This window comes from Carcharhinus amblyrhynchos, chromosome 17 (genome assembly GCF_965287045.1).
Source record: "Carcharhinus amblyrhynchos chromosome 17, sCarAmb.v2.hapA, whole genome shotgun sequence".
Classification (NCBI taxonomy): Eukaryota; Metazoa; Chordata; class Chondrichthyes; order Carcharhiniformes; family Carcharhinidae; genus Carcharhinus; species Carcharhinus amblyrhynchos.
The window spans coordinates 37,024,346-37,040,767 of record NC_137340.1 but is presented as its reverse complement, the minus strand read 5'-3'; the positions used below and the strand labels follow the sequence as shown (position 1 = coordinate 37,040,767).

The 16,422-nt window shown below is 39.1% G+C and overlaps 1 protein-coding gene across 2 annotated transcripts in view; it reads right to left on the bottom strand.

Annotated features, from left to right (window-relative positions):
• atrnl1b (attractin-like 1b) overlaps nucleotides 1-16,422 on the bottom strand; it is an 883,775-nt gene that overhangs the window by 472,574 nt on the left and 394,779 nt on the right. For both annotated transcript variants that reach the window (XM_080205830.1, XM_080205831.1), the window contains 2 exons: nucleotides 6,777-6,855; nucleotides 1,201-1,358 (listed from right to left, as the gene is read on the bottom strand). In XM_080205830.1, coding sequence (XP_080061956.1) covers nucleotides 1,201-1,358; nucleotides 6,777-6,855 — 237 coding nt within the window. The remainder of the gene's footprint in view (nucleotides 1-1,200; nucleotides 1,359-6,776; nucleotides 6,856-16,422) is intronic.

Below are 16,422 nucleotides of genomic sequence, written 5' to 3'. Positions count from 1 at the left end.
GCCTCCCAAAGTATCCTAGGGTGTATCCCATCTGGCCCAGGGGATTTATCAACCCTCAGGTTTTTCAAAATTTTTAATGACCATCTGAAGGCTTCAGTCACTTTTATTTATAATTACATTTTACTTCTAGATGATTTTAAAAACTGAATTCAAATCTCTAACTCACATAGCTAGGTTTAAACTCTCATTCTGTCGAGACCTCAAGATTATTAGTCCAGAAACATAAGCACTACACAACAATATCTCCCACATTTATCCAACGTTTTAGCAGAACAAAGTCCTGTGTTCAATGTCTCCACACGACACTAGACACATAGCTTTGTTCTGCTAGAATTATAACTATTCATGATTTCAGCTATAGGTTTATGCACATTACTAAAAAAGAAATAACCTGAAGTGTTTTAGAAATTCCACTATATGTATTTTTTAAACAGCGATATTAACTAGGGAATTATTTTAAAGTGTTGCTTTGTGATTTGTCAAGTCGGAGTAACCAAATTTGTGGTACCTCATTAATAAATGATGCCAATTCTTCAGATCATTTGATGCCACCAGGTATTTTATATAGCTCATATTGGGTCATAATTTGATATTTATGAACAATAAAACAATAATTAAGTTACATTATACAACGGTACACAGAGCAATCTATATGCCTTCATACTAATTTAGTGATTTAAATTCTAATACCATACTCTACAAATACTGCTGAAATTGTCTGTCATCACCTTTCTCAGTCATCAAACAGAAGTTTCACTGCAGTGCATCCCAGTAAATTTACATTAACAACATAGCTGACCATTTAGTGGGGCCAGTTTCTACTCTGTCCACTCACAGGGAACACAAAAAGTCACAGTATAAATTAATGTAGTAGATCACTGGGTTTGGCACAAATTTATAAATACAACTGATGGAATAATAAAACTGGTCTTTTATAATTCTTCAATGCACAGCATTTTTTATTGCCCACTTGGCACTTCATTCATCTCATGGCATACATACCAAATATTTTACAGGTCTACAGAATAAAATGAAAATTCCATTGTTGTAAAGTCCCAAGTTTAAAGAGTAGGTGAGAGTAGGTTAGAGTGCTTGTAATATTAACTCTTTCAATTTATGGACAGGAGAATCCATTATTGCACTTTTGGTTTGAGCAGATATTAAAGGTCTATTATGGTACCTTTCTGAAAAATCACTTACCTGTATTTTGATGGGCCAACTAAAATTGCTAACATATACGTAGAATGTGATATTTGGATTGCTGCGAAAATTAAACTTTTCATATGAAAAGCCATCTCTGTACTCTTTAATGTTCATCTTTGAGATAATAGGTACTTCTTCTCCAGATATCGTTCCAGCTGCAGAGTAAGAAATATGAGTTTTAATAACCAGGAAGACAATGCACCAAACACTTAATACAGCCTATACAGCACAGTTAAACAGGAGTTTAAAACAGTACATTTATCGAGTTAAAATTATCAGTCAACAGAGTAAAATACACTAAAAGTGACCTTCCAGTTCAATGACGTCAACATCCTGAAAACTTTATCCTTTGCATGAACTTTTCTTTAACTGTGCACCGCTGTAGAAGTCGTGTGTGTGTGTGTGTGTGTGTGTGTGTGTTGTGGGGAGGGGTGGTGCGTGTCTGCTGGGGTATTTTAGAAGAGGAAGATTGTTACACTTCCAAATTACAAATCGAGTGTTAACCAGTTCTTGTAACTTGTTTCAAAAATAATTTCTGTTTTATAAAAGATCAATTATTCTGAGTTTGTTGAAAGAACCTGAGTTAAAGTCTTATTCTTGTTCCAGCAGTGGCAAATGGACATTTTTGGTGAGTGAATTAAACATTTACACGAATGGTATAACATGTGGAACAGTGGAGCAAGCGAAACTGCATACTCCTCCCATCCTGGTCGTAACAATGTACAGGAGAAAGAAATTACTTCAAAAACAAAATTGAACCAGTTTTGAATAAATGGTGAAACTAAGTTGAAATCTCTACAATAAGAAAATTAGAGAAAACAAAATCATTTGTCATCTGAAGACATCATAGAGCTTTCTTTCTCTATCTCTCTCAATTGCAGGTGCTGACTAAGCTTCACAAATTTGAATCATCCAATTATGAAACAGAGAAAATTTAACTTTTTTTCCACCAAGAAGAACTCATCATCAAAAAAATCTGAACTACAAATTGCAACCTCATGACTCCTGGAAGTGCAGAACTCCGAGCGGGATGATGCCTGAGTGATTTCTTGCAAGAAATGGATTTATCCTAGCTGCTAAAAGGATAAACAAAATGATGCATTAACACTGAATATACCAGAATTGTCATGAATGAAAGCTGATATGAGCCAGAAGTATACCTGTTTCAACATATGAATAGCTAGAGGGGCAGAAATAACTCTTGTTTCTCTTGCCATCTTGTATTAACATTGAAATATGAAAATAATGTACCTCGGGTATAACAGAGGCACAGCATTCTGTACAGGTTCAGCAGGTTAACATTCTATATCACAGCTATTTCTGAATTCCCTGCAGCTTGATCTAATAAAAACAATCACACAACAGAAACTTGCTATATAAGGGAGCAGAACATGCCACTTCTACTGGTCAGAGAGAGAAGCAGGCTAGAAGGTAAGTGGTACTAACCAAAAAGAATGGAGTATTGTTGTATAAAATGATTGCATTTTGTGAGCAACTGGGACCTACATTTGCAGCTGTCATCTTTGTGCTGTTACTGTTCAGTTAAATTTGGGTTCCAGGTTTTTACTGATTGCCAAATTATTTCAATAAATTAATTCAATTATCTCAAAAAAACTTTCCATACTAGTGTTTGCCTTTACTCTTCAGAATGGAATTCCAACAGCAGAAAGTAAACACTAGGTTTGCTTTTTCTAAAAAAAAACTGCTTGGAAGGATGCAAGACAAAATGTAATTAATTCTGTGAAGTTATGAAGCACATCGTTCAAGGGTTTAATTGCCTTATACCACAAAAGAAGTTGCATGAAAAGCATGTTATCCATATGTCAACATACCACAATTTTAAAGACTCTGACCCTGATTAAAAGCACCCATAAACAGTGCTAAATTATAAATCCATCTCCAAAAATCTATATTTTTTTCCTGGTTCACATGAAATATGGATTCATTGTAAATTATCAGGTAACTTCTGCCTTTGAACATTAACTAAATGCCTGACCAGAAAGAAATTATGTATGAACATTAATTAATTAAAGTCGTTGGATGGAAGATACCTCAACTTGAATTATATTAATCCATAATACCCTAGCTTCAGAAATGTTAATGCTGTCCCATTTGCAAAACAATTTAAACTGAAATGAAATGCAAAGCAGTGCAGTTAATTGAATTATGTACCTGAACTCTAAAGTCAATCAATAATTGAAAAATGTAGTCAAGATTTTTAAAAATACTTTAAATCCTCAAGTGCGTAGAGTTTTGTCTGCATTGAAACACCTATCCTTCACAAAACAACTGCAAAAATTGTGTTTATATAATTTCTAATTATGAATTTGACGAAGCAAAATCAAAGAAATACACAAAACTAAAGCTGATTTTAATTTCAAATATTCTGCAAATATTAAATTCCCCTGGAATATCTGTCATGAAACTAAGTTGCACCAGATTTCAAGGAAATGTGTGCATACGACTTGCAATTTTACACTAAAATGTCACTACGCATTCATTTCCTTGATTATTTGACCACTTTCGAGTTACAGCTGCTAAGCCACCATTTAAATAATTTGTTTGTGCTGCTATCTGCTGATGTTTATATCCCAGCACAAACTAATGAGATTCCTGGCAAATTCTGAGTTAAGTTGCGTTCAATGAGGTCAATGTTTTTAAAGTTTATTTATTAGTACCACAAGCAGGCTTACATTAACACTGCAATGAAGTTATTGTGGAAATCCCCTAGTCGCCACACTCCGGCGCCAGTTGGGGTACACCAAAGGAGAATTTAACGTGGCCAATGCACCTAACCAGCATGTCTTTTGGACTGTGGGAGAAAACCTGAGCATCCAGAGGAAATCCAGGTAGACACGAGGAGAACATATAGTTTCCACACAGTGACCCAAGCTGCAATGTAAACATCACTACAAGGCAGATCAAGGAAGTTCCAATGCTCTGAGGAAGAGTTAACTCAGTGGATAATGGTCTCCAAAAATGTGGCATTGCAACAGATAGATCAAAAGAGCATCTAGTTTAATCATGATCGATATAAGTCAAACTTTCAATAGGGGCCCTCACATTTGTTGTTTCATGCAATAGTGGGACAAGATAGAAGGGTGGGGGGGGAGGAGAAAGAGAGAAAAAAATCAACGAGGATTCCTATTCCTGATTTGCTATGGTGCATGTAAATACCAGGTGAGAACAGGATCTTACTTAGATGTGATGTGTTCTGCATAGCCCCCCCCTCATGCCAACAATATTAGTAAAGCTTAGAAAATGACCAATCATCCCGGGATACAGTTTATCCTATTGACTCAATGGCTCCTACGAAACCACACTTCAAAGTATACTATCTTTCATTTCCAACATGCAATTTTACTGTCATTTCCAAACGGTTACATCTTTCCAGAGTTCATTTTAATAACAGAACTTCCAGATTTTTCACAGGTACTTTGCGCTGGGGTAAAATGTATACAAATTAGTTTGACTGTTCCTATGATAGAATCATACAATCCAGACAGTGCAGGAGGCTACCATGCACCCCATCAATCCTGCACCAATAAGAATCTCACCCTAGCCCTATTCCTATAACTCCACGTTTTTGTTCTGCTAGTTCCCCTAAGATTAAGGGGGAATTTTGCACGGCCAATCAAACTAACCAAGAAAGCCTTGGAGTGGGTTTTATCAATTGATAGCTACTTTAGATTATACCACTTCGGCAAAAATATGCATTAGGTGCAGGAGGTAAAAAGGATCAAGTCTCATCGCCTTGACAACATTCCAGGTGAACCAAGTTAGATCGCTAAAACAGGTCAAACGAAAATTAATACTCTATTAAATCTCATCTGCCCATTAGAATGCAACCACAGAGAAAAAAAAACAAAGAACATGTGGTTAGACAGGGTAAACAGTGAAAGGTGGCAAAACAAAAGGATTGTGCACAGGTCAATTATGCATTAGATAAACACATTGAATTTTATGCACAGTTAGAAGTGAATATGGGCTAGACTTAATTTTCTGTACATAGAAGCCTGCTAGATTGAATAATGCAATTTAACACAGGATATATAGCTGACACATTTAAACTGAGAATATTTACTGAGAATATTTCAGCTATTTACCATTTATATAGATGATCTGGAGGAGGGAACCAAGTGTATGGTGTCGAAATTTGCTGATGACACCAAGATTGGGGGAACGGCAAATTGCGCGGAGGGTGTGGAGAGTCTGCAGAAGGATCTAGATAGGCTGGGCGAATGGGCCAAGAACTGGCAAATGGAATTCAATGTTGGCAAGTGCGAGGTGGTCCACTTTGGTAGGAAGAATGGTAGGAAGGACTATTACTTACGTGGCGAAAAACTGCAGCAGGCAACGGTGCAGAGGGGCCTCGGGGTCCTTGTGCATGAGTCACAAAAACCCAGCCTGCAGGTGCAGCAGGTGGTCAGGAAGGCTAATGGGATGCTGGCCTTCATAGCGAGGGGGCTTGAATATAAAAGTAGGGAGGTCTTGCTGCGGCTGTATAGGGCATTGGTGAGACCGCAGCTGGAATACTGTGTGCAGTTTTGGTCGCCGTACTTATGCAAGGATGTTTTGGCCTTGGAGGGAGTGCACAGGAGGTTTACTAGGCTGATATTGGAGTTGAGGGGGTTGAGCTATGAGGAGAGGCTGAATAAACTAGGCTTGTACTCGTTAGCGTTTAGAAGAATGAGGGGAGATCTCATTGAGACGTATAAGATGATGAATGGGATGGATAGGATAGAGGTGGAGAGACTCTTCCCGCTCAGAAAGGACAGTAGGACTAGGGGGCACAGCCTCAAGATAAGGGGGGCGGGGGGGGGGGCTGGTTTAGAACGGAGTTGAGGAGGAACTTCTTCACTCAAAGTGTGGTGAATCTCTGGAATTCTCTGCCCGTTGAAGTGGTGGAGGCTGCCTCGCTAAATACTTTTAAGACGCGGGTTGATGGGTTTTTGATAAGCGAGGGGATTAAGGGTTATGGGGAGAGGGCGGGAATGTGGAACTGAGCCACAACAGATCAGCCATAATCTTATTGAATGGCGGGGCAGGCTCGAAGGGCTAGATGGCCTACTCCTGCTCCTATTTCTTATGTTCTTATATACGACAATTTGGAGCGGATAATCAAATGTTATCAAGGTGATGAGACTTGACCCTTTTTTTACCTCCTGCTCCTAATGCATATTTTTGCTGAAGTGGTATCATCTGAAGTAGCTATCAATTAATACAACCCACTCCAAAGATTAGAGTTTCACTATTTGGGAAGGTTAAACTTAAAATACTAAACCCAAAGGAACCTGGATCTTGATGTCAGTTCATATTGCACCATGGAGAGAATAGATTCAGATTTTAAGACCCTCTGGATATTTGACAAAGACTAATTGAGTGGCTTTGCAAAGATCAGTACAAAGTTTGGTTCTGATACATCAGAAAAACAATTCTTTAAAAGAGCAATGTTTTGGCAGAAAAATGGTTTTGTGAGCTTGACTATATGTTCTATTACATTTCAGATATTATTGATCCTGCTGAACAAATTGAAATTGTTCAGTTCAAACTGCTTTAAAAAAGTTTCTTACCTGTTGATCCTATGGACCAAGTGACGTTCAAATTGAAATTATTTGATGCATTGATGGACAAGTCAAGATCTTTGTTTGTCTAAACAAAGAAGCACAAGTTATTTAGTGAAATAATTAATACTAAGAGGAATGTCAATTCTGAAATAAAATGTGTATACCGGAGGAGTTTTTTTATACTACATAAATATAAAACGCAAAAACATCCACATTGATAATTTCTCCAGGAACAAAAACAAATCAGCAAGTATTATTTATGCTACTCATCAATTTTTATCTGAAGCATCAATTGTAATTGGTAAATTCTATTGAAAAGCATTATCTTCTTTAATATGACACCTATAACAAACTTAGAAGTATCTAGTCTGTTGAAGGTTCACTTCTAAATTTAGCAGTAATCCTTAACAAGCTTTTTTTTATGGCTTGTGGCACTTGCTGATCATAAGCCAAAATTATTCAGACACAGCAACATTTTCCATATTTGAAATGAAAGAAGAACAGCATAAAATATAAATTTAAATACTTAATATTTTCCAAATATGACAACCTTGCTTTTATAACAAAAAGGGCCACTTGCTCATCTAACAGCATTAAATGTGCACAGCCCCAGAAAATCATTTGCTGCTCACGTAGTATTGGGGCTTTCATCTCTACCACAAAGACCCCATAACTTTTATCATATCTTGAATTTGACAGGCTCTGAAGGAGGGCAGCTTTTTGGGGGAGATGATGGAGAGAAATTTGAATGGTAGAGATTGAATATAAAAGTAGGGAGGTCTTGCTGCAGCTGTATAGGGCATTGGTGAGGCCGCAGCTGGAGTACTGTGTGCAGTTTTGGGCGCCGCACCTGCGCAAGGATATTTTGGCCCTGGAGGGAGTGCAGAGGAGGTTTACTAGGCTGATACCGGAGTTGAGGGGATTGAGCTATGAGGAGAGGCTGAATAAACTAGGCTTGTACTCGTTAGAGTTTAGAAGAATGAGGGGAGATCTCATTGAGACGTATAAGATGATGAATGGGATGGATAGGATAGAGGTGGAGAGACTCTTCCCGCTCAAAAAAGACAGTAGGACTAGGGGGCACAGCCTCAAGATAAAGGGGAGGCGGTTTAGAACGGAGTTGAGGAGGAACTTCTTCACTCAAAGGGTGGTGAATCTCTGGAATTCTCTGCCCATTGAAGTGGTGGAGGCTGCCTCGCTAAATATTTTTAAGAAGCGGGTTGATGGGTTCTTGATAAGAGAGGGGATTAAGGGTTATGGGGAGAGGGTGGGAAACTGGAACTGAGCCACAACAGATCAGCCATGATTTTATTGAATGGCGGGGCAGGCTCGAAGGGCTAGATGGCCTACTCCTGCTCCTATTTCTTATGTTCTTATTATGTTCTTATGTAACTGTCATTTTTTTCATTCTCTTCAACCTAATGAAAAGAGGTATCAATGATAGGAAAACTGAGACCAGATCAATAGCATATTTTTACAGTTGAATAATGTGCTGACCACAGTCACTGAAGAGGGAATTGAATGAAAAAAACTGTAACTAGAACTATTATTAGCTATTATCATAAATGTTAGAAATTTCCCAAGGTTGTGCTGCATAAACATATTTAGTTTAAATTGCAACGCACATTTTCCTTGTGTACACAATTTATTTGTGTTAGGGACTTCTACTTAACATCTTCAAACATTTTGAATTATACAGTAAAACAAAATCATAAAAAACCCAAAATCAGTGAAAATAAAATTGGGAGACGAATAGAAATAGAAAATGTAACCCAAATCATGAAACTCTTGTTACAATGGTTTGAAAGTAAAAGATGGCTCAAGGAAAAGCTTGCAATAGTTAGAATGTACAAAAGTTATACCTATATATAAAAACACACAAATTACCATTATTCTCAATATCAAATTTATACACTTCTTAATTTGATAAAATGCAAGCCAATTTTCCAAGGCAAAGCTTGAAATGCACACTCCAGTCTGTAAAGTTCTCTAACAAAACTGTAATTAAACTTAATAACTTGAAGCTCTGGAAATAATTAGACTTCTACGCTCTTACAGGCACACCTATATTTTACCAGCAGGCTTATGCTTCTGTCCTTGGAAGATATAGTACAACTAATTTACCATCAAAGGGAATCCATGTGAATGTGATGTTTACGTGATTTATTAGAAATGTAAAATAATCTTAAAGAGAAAGAAATTCATGTTTTTTTCTCCTTTTGAAAACAACCAGAGATTCTAAAAACCACAATTACACTTTAGCTCTTTGGGTGACCTTGGAAGCCTGCAGCATGATTCCAGAACCCAAGAATTCTGATGGCATCAGGTTCAATATGGGGAAGGAAAGACCACCTACCACCTACAACACCTGATAAATCAACACTCCACCATGCTGAACATCATTTTGAGGATAGCATGGACATAGAATGTAAGCCAGCAGCAGTGTCTATGGCACAGTGCTTCTGCTATTTAAAATGTATGTATCCCTGTGCCACAGCTTGATCAAGTTGATCCCTCACTTTTAAGTATGCCTGTTGCTGCTTCTGAAATGCTCTTCTACACACCTTATTAAACCAGGTTTGATCCCCTGGCTTGATGGTGGACAGAGGCATATGCTACATCATGAGGTTACAGATTCTGGTAGAATGTAATTCTGCTGCTGATTGCCCTCATTGCCTCATCATTTAGAGCTACTAGATTTGTCCTAGTTCTATCTAGTTTGTTGTGGGGGTAATACCAAATAATATCTTGGAAGGAAATCTCTTTTTGAAGACAACATTTCTTCTCCACATGGATTGCATGGTGGTCACTGCCACAAAGAGTTGGTCCATGACTCATAAATGGGAAATGATGAGATCAAGTTGGTTTTATCCTCTCGGTTCTTTCACAACCTAATTTGACAAAAATGTTCTTCTGGACAACATGGTTAGTTGCAATATTACTTAGCTAGTCTTGGCAATGGATATTGAAGTCTGCCAGACTTCTACGTCCATGCCAGTCTCAATGCTTGACCTCATACCATCTAAACTCACAAACGCATGTACTCTAAAATCATAGAATCATAGAAGCCTACAGTGCAGTAAGAGGCCTTCGGCCCATCAAGTCTGCACCAAACACAATCCTTCCCAGGCCCTACCCCCATATCCCTACATATTATACCCACTAATCCCTCTAACCTACGCATCCCTGGACACTAAGGGGCAATTTCTTAGCATGACCAATCAACTTAACCCACACATCTTTGGACTATGGGAGGAAACCAGAGTACCCGGAGGAAACCCACACAGACACAAGGAGAATGTCTACTGACACAAAACTAAATTGCTGATCCTGTATCACTATAGGATCAATATCCTGGAACTCCCTACATCATAGATGGGAGCACCTTCACTGTAGCAGTTCCAGAGAGTAGTTCAACACCTCCTTCTCAAGAACAATTAGGGGTGAACAATAATATTTGTCTTGCTAGTGATGGGGTATATCACAGCAAAAATATCTATTTGGATACAAGTACCGTACTGTTTGAGCTCTGCAAATGCGTACACGTTGCAACACCAGGCTACAGAGGCAAATAGTATTAGATGTACATTCAAACAAGAAGCCTTAAAGCTTAAAGGTTAAGGGAAATTTAGAAAGAGTTAACAATAAAATTAATAGGTTAACTTTTCTGAGCCAATATCATAATGGACCTCTTTAAACACTTTCAACAAAAAGTAATTACAATTAGCCCACAGGAAAATATTATATATGCCATCATTTGCATTTTTGAATCATATTCGTGCCATGAACCAGGTCAACTTGATATTATTTAAGCATCATTCATGCCACATGATGCACTAGAAATGCAATTTGATTCTGTACTTTTTGTTTGAAATCCATGCAGTTTGTTAAATACTGAAGTGGCTAAATTCCCTTCTATATTTAAAGCAACAAAATCATTTGAAGTTTGAAATTTATATTACTTACAATATAAATTCAGAGGACAGGTAAAGTACATATTGCACTGCCTCTTTCATCTTGGCTATTGTAAAAACAAAAGAACAAAGAACAGTATAGCACAGGAACAGTCCCTTTGGCCCACCAAGTCTGTGCTGACACGGATGCCTCTCTAATACTTTCTTGCCACTACATGGTCCATATCCCTTTATTCCCTGCCTATTCATGAATTATCCAGATGCCTCTTGAATATTGCTATAGAATCTGCTTTCGCCACCTCCTCTGGCAGTGCGTTCCAGGCATTCACCACCTTCTGTGTGAAAAACTTGCCCCTTACATCTCTTTTCAACTTTCCCCCCTCACTTTCAACCTATGCTCTTGAGTAATTGACCCCTGGAAAAAGATTCTGACTATCCACTGTATCCAAGCTTGTCATAATCTTGTAAACCTCTATCAGGTTCCCTCCCCCCCAACTCTCTCTCTCTCTGGTGCTCCAAACCTCAAGTTAATTTTCCAGTAGAAATGGATGAGGAGTAACTGCTCCAAATAAGAAAAGCTATCCGGTGCAAAACTTTCACAAACCACTATATTAATTAGGAGAAGATATAAACTATTTCTGCTACTGAACCATAATAAATGAACTATCAACATCTCAACACTGCAACCAAGCAAAAATTCTTTCAGGAAGTTTGTCTACAATCATCTTAATAATCTGATGAAAATCATAAGAAGTTGTTTTTCTTTAACTGATGGTATGCCCTCTACAAATTGGTGAAAAACAATCCATAAGGCAGACAAATTGAATACCACAACACTGTAGCTAACTAAAATCAGAAATGGATAATAGGAAAATAAATGGTGAATTATCTTTAGAGTTCATTTATCTACGTGCCTATCTCCTAAAAAAACAGTATCACCATTCATTCACAGTGAAATGAAGATCCAAGTCAGATCAGGCCCAAGATGGGGTGCAATGCCTTATCTTGTCAGCTTGGATCTAACTTGTTAATCTTGCAACCATGAATTAGATTCAATTATCTGAATTTGGTTTTTAGAGCAAACAAGCAGATGGTTTGGGCTTGCCCAGTCCACTCTGAACATTGACTCTGCAACTTTAACTCAAATATTAAGCACCACAATCACAACTGAGTTATTGTGGAGCAAATGGAAAAATGATGAAAAACAGGGAATTGTAAAGAAATTTGAGTTTCATTCGGCAAATTTAGCATTTTTGGTAATCCTACTTGCGGAAAAAAACTTCATTTCATAATTGAGAACAGGCCAGGTCCCTGAACAATGATGAACCAAATGGGAATGTCTACTTAACGCTGCATTCTCTAGCATCAGAAACATATGGCTTGACCACAAGTTCTTTAGAAGATTCCAATAAGCATATGACTCAACTTGCTACCACCTGATACATGTTTTAGTGTATTATTTACAGAATTGGCAAGCAATCCTTAGAAAGGATATTAAACTAGAAAGAGTGCAGAAGAGATTTACTAGGATGCCATTGGGGCTTGATGGATTGAGTTATAAGGACAGATTGGATAGACTGGGACTTATTTTTCTGGAGTGTAGAAGACTGAGGGGTGATCTTATAGAGGTCTATAAAATAATGAGGGGCACAGATCAGCTACATAGTCAATATCTTTTCCCAAGGGTAGGGGAATCTAAAACTAGAGGGCATAGGTTTAAGGTGAGAGGGGAGAGATACAAAAGTGTCCAGAGGAGCAATTTTTTCGCACAGAGTCTGGAACAAGCTGCCAGAGATAGTAGCTGAGGCAGGTACAATTTTATCTTTTAAAAAGCATTTAGACAGTTACATGGGCATACAGGGATATGAGCCAAATGCAGGCAATTGGGACCAGCTTAGGGGTTTTAAAAAAAGGCAGCATGGACAAGTTAGGCCAAAGAGTCTGCTTTCATGCTGTAAATCTCTGACTCTGTGACCAACCTTTCAGGTAGAACGTTCTAGATACAAACAACTCAGTGCAAAAAAAATCACTGTTTCAGTCAATTAATTTAAATTTATGACCTATAGTTATTGACCTATTTAATATAAGGCATCATTTTTCTCTTATCCATTCCTTAACTACTGACTCCATCCCTTTCCCTGGGTCAGTTTGAGATCATGTCAGTCTGTTCACTACCTTGGTGACATAGCTTTTGACATTATATTCATGCCATCATTATGTGCCTATTTCCACCTCCAAAAAATTACCCAAACTTGTTCCTGCCTCAGCTTATCTGCTGCTGAAACCCTCACTCATGTCTTTGTTACCCCTAGACTCAACTATTCCAACACATTCCTGGCTGGGATCCCACATTTCACCCTCCATAAACTAGAAGTTATTTAAAACTCTGCTTCCATCTTAACTTGCAGAAAGCCCTCATCTCTCACCCATGTATATTGACCTACATTGGCTCCCAGTCAAGCAAAGCCTTAATTTTAAAATGTTCATCCTCATTTTCAAATCCCTCCATGGCCGCACTGTCACGAATGTGTCTAGTAACAAGCAATACCAAAAATGTAGCAAAACTAACAGCTTAGAAGTCAGCAGCATTTCAAAAGGATGAGAGTCTCCCAATAACAAGATTAGCAGACTTCAGCTAGACTAGTAGATTACATCACCCTTCTAACAGCATTGTTAGATGATTGAACCAAAGGGAGGCATACATATGTTAATCTTTCAGAACTACAGAAACTGAGTGGACAAATACAAATACACAGAGAGAACCATCAAAGGGAAAAATAGTATCATTGCCAACCTTTTGTGGAAATAGGGAGGCAGATTCCACCTAGCAGCCTGTAAGCCAAGTTCTAGCTACCAGACCAGAAGCAAGAGTGCAGAAACCTTCAGTTAAAACCATATCTTCACCTTTCCAAGAAGTAACGTTCCTCAGAATGACTCTTCAATCATATACAGTGTGTAACTGTAAGCTGGCCTTTACTTATAAATCTATTGAAGTGGGTGTTGTTTGGGAAGAGGGAAGTCCTGAAAGAGTTCAAGTCTCAAAAAAATCCTTTGAATCAAAAGGATAATTTCTATCTAGATGTGTTTATCAGTTCCTATACATAACTGTCTTAAGATCATTATTGTCCGGTTCGTGTGCGTGTCTTTATTGTAATAAATAGTCTTAAGTGTTATATTACATCTGGACTAGTTTACTTTCTCTGACAAAGGGTCATCTCGCCTGGAAATGTTGGCTCTATTCTCTCCTCACAGATGCTGTCAAACTTGCTGAAGTTTTCCAGCATTTTCTGTTTTAGTTTGCTTTCTCACTAGGTCTTACATGTGACTCCTCATACCATTCCTATAAACAAAATTATATACCATGAACCAGAGCTCCATGCAAACATCAAGCAGATTTGAGACATTCACCCCTGTAATTGGTGGTTATTTTCCAGACGTCGCTGGATTCCGGGGAAGTGCCGGATGATTGGAAAACGGCTAATGTTACGCCGTTGTTTAAGAAGGGTGCCAGGCAAAAGGCGGGGAATTATAGGCCGGTTAGTTTAACGTCTGTGGTAGGTAAAATGTTAGAATCTGTCATTAAGGAGGAAATTGCGAGGCATCTTGAAGGGAATTGCTTGATAGAGCAGGCGCAGCACGGTTTCATTAAAGGGAAGTTGTGTCTGACAAATTTACTGGAGTTCTATGAGGATGTGTCTAGGGCGGTGGATAGAGGAGAGCCGGTGGATGTGGTCTTTCTAGATTTTCAGAAGGCGTTTGACAAAGTACCTCACAAGAGGTTATTGCAGAAGGTCGAGGGACATGGAGTTGGGGGTAGGGTGTTAGCGTGGATAGAGGATTGGTTGTCAAATAGGAGGCAGAGAGTGGGGGTCAACGGGTGCTATTCGGATTGGCGGATGGTGACTAGTGGAGTGCCCCAGGGGTCGGTGCTGGGGCCTCAGCTTTTTACCATTTATATAGATAATCTGGAGGAGGGAACCGAGTGTAGGATGTCGAAATTTGCTGATGACACCAAGATTGGGGGAACGGCAAATTGTGCGGAGGGTGTGGAGAGTCTGCAGAAGGATTTAGATAGGCTGGGCAAATGGGCCAGGAAATGGCAAATGGAATTTAATGTCGGCAAGTGTGAGGTGGTCCACTTTGGTAGGAAGAATGGTAGGAAGGACTATTACTTATGGGGCGAAAAACTGCAGCAGGCGACGGTGCAGAGGGACCTCGGGGTCCTTGTGCATGAGTCGCAAAAACCCAGCTTGCACGTGGTCAGGAAGGCGAATGGGATGCTGGCCTTCATAGCGAGGGGGATTGAATATAAAAGTAGGGAGGTCTTGCTGCAGCTGTATAGGGCACTGGTGAGGCCGCAGCTGGAGTACTGTGTGCAGTTTTGGGCGCCGCACCTGCGCAAGGATATTTTGGCCTTGGAGGGAGTGCAGAGGAGGTTTACTAGGCTGATACCGGAGTTGAGGGGGTTGAGCTATGAGGAGAGGCTGTATAAACTGGGCTTGTACTCGTTAGAGTTTAGAAGAATGAGGGGAGATCTCATTGAGACGTATAAGATGATGAATGGGATGGATAGGATAGAGGTGGAGAGACTCTTCCCGCTCAAAAAAGACAGCAGGACTAGGGGGCACAGCCTCAAGATAAAAGGGGGGCGGTTTAGATCGGAGTTGAGGAGGAACTTCTTCACTCAAAGGGTGGTGAATCTCTGGAATTCTCTGCCCGTTGAAGTGGTGGAGGCTGCCTCGCTAAATATTTTTAAGACGCGAGTTGATGGGTTTTTGATAAGAGAGGGGATTAAGGGTTATGGGGAGAGGGCGGGAAAGTGGAACTGAGCAGCGACAGATCAGCCATGATCTTATTGAATGGCGGGGCAGGCTCGAAGGGCTAGATGGCCTACTCCTGCTCCTATTTATGTTCTTATTATGTTCTTATGTAATCACCACCAGCCTGAAAATCCTCCAAAAACTCTTGTGTTCCTCCAATTCTAGTCGCTTGTGCAACACCAAATTTTAGTTGTTTCACCTCTGCTGGCTGTACCTTTAGCTGCTTTGTCCCCAAGCACACTAATATGTTCCCTACACCTCGCCACTTCACTTTCATCCTTAAGATACTTCTTAAAACCCATCTCTTTGACCAAGCTTTTGGCCACTGTTAACTAAGGTAACCCACAGAATTGAGGGCAAAATACTGATATGACTGGGAAACGGGTTTAGTGCAGGCTACAGAAAGTAGGGATAATGGGTAGGTAGTCAAATTGGCAGGATGTGACTAAAGATATCCCACAAAGATCTGTGTTAGGGCCTCAATTATTCACATTATTTATAAACGATTTGGATAACGGCATAGAAAGTCATATATCCAAATCTGCTGATGGCACATAGGCAGCATTATAGACAGCGGAGATGATGTATAAAATTACAAAGAAATATTGACAGACAAGGTAAATGGGCAGTACTCTGGCAGATGGATTTCAATGTATACAAGTGGGAGGTTACCCATTTTGGACTGAAAAAGAGTAAGTCTGGGTACTTTCTATAATGGTATGAAGTTAAATACAGTCCACGGAAATTTGGGGGTTCAGGTTCACAGATCTTTAAAATGCCACAAACTCGTGCAGAAAATAATAAAATTCTGGCCTCTACACCTAGAGGACTAGAATATTAGGACATGGAAGTTAAGATGCAGTTATACAAAACCCGGGTTAGAGCCTTACTTTGAGTACTGTGAGTAGATCTAGGCAC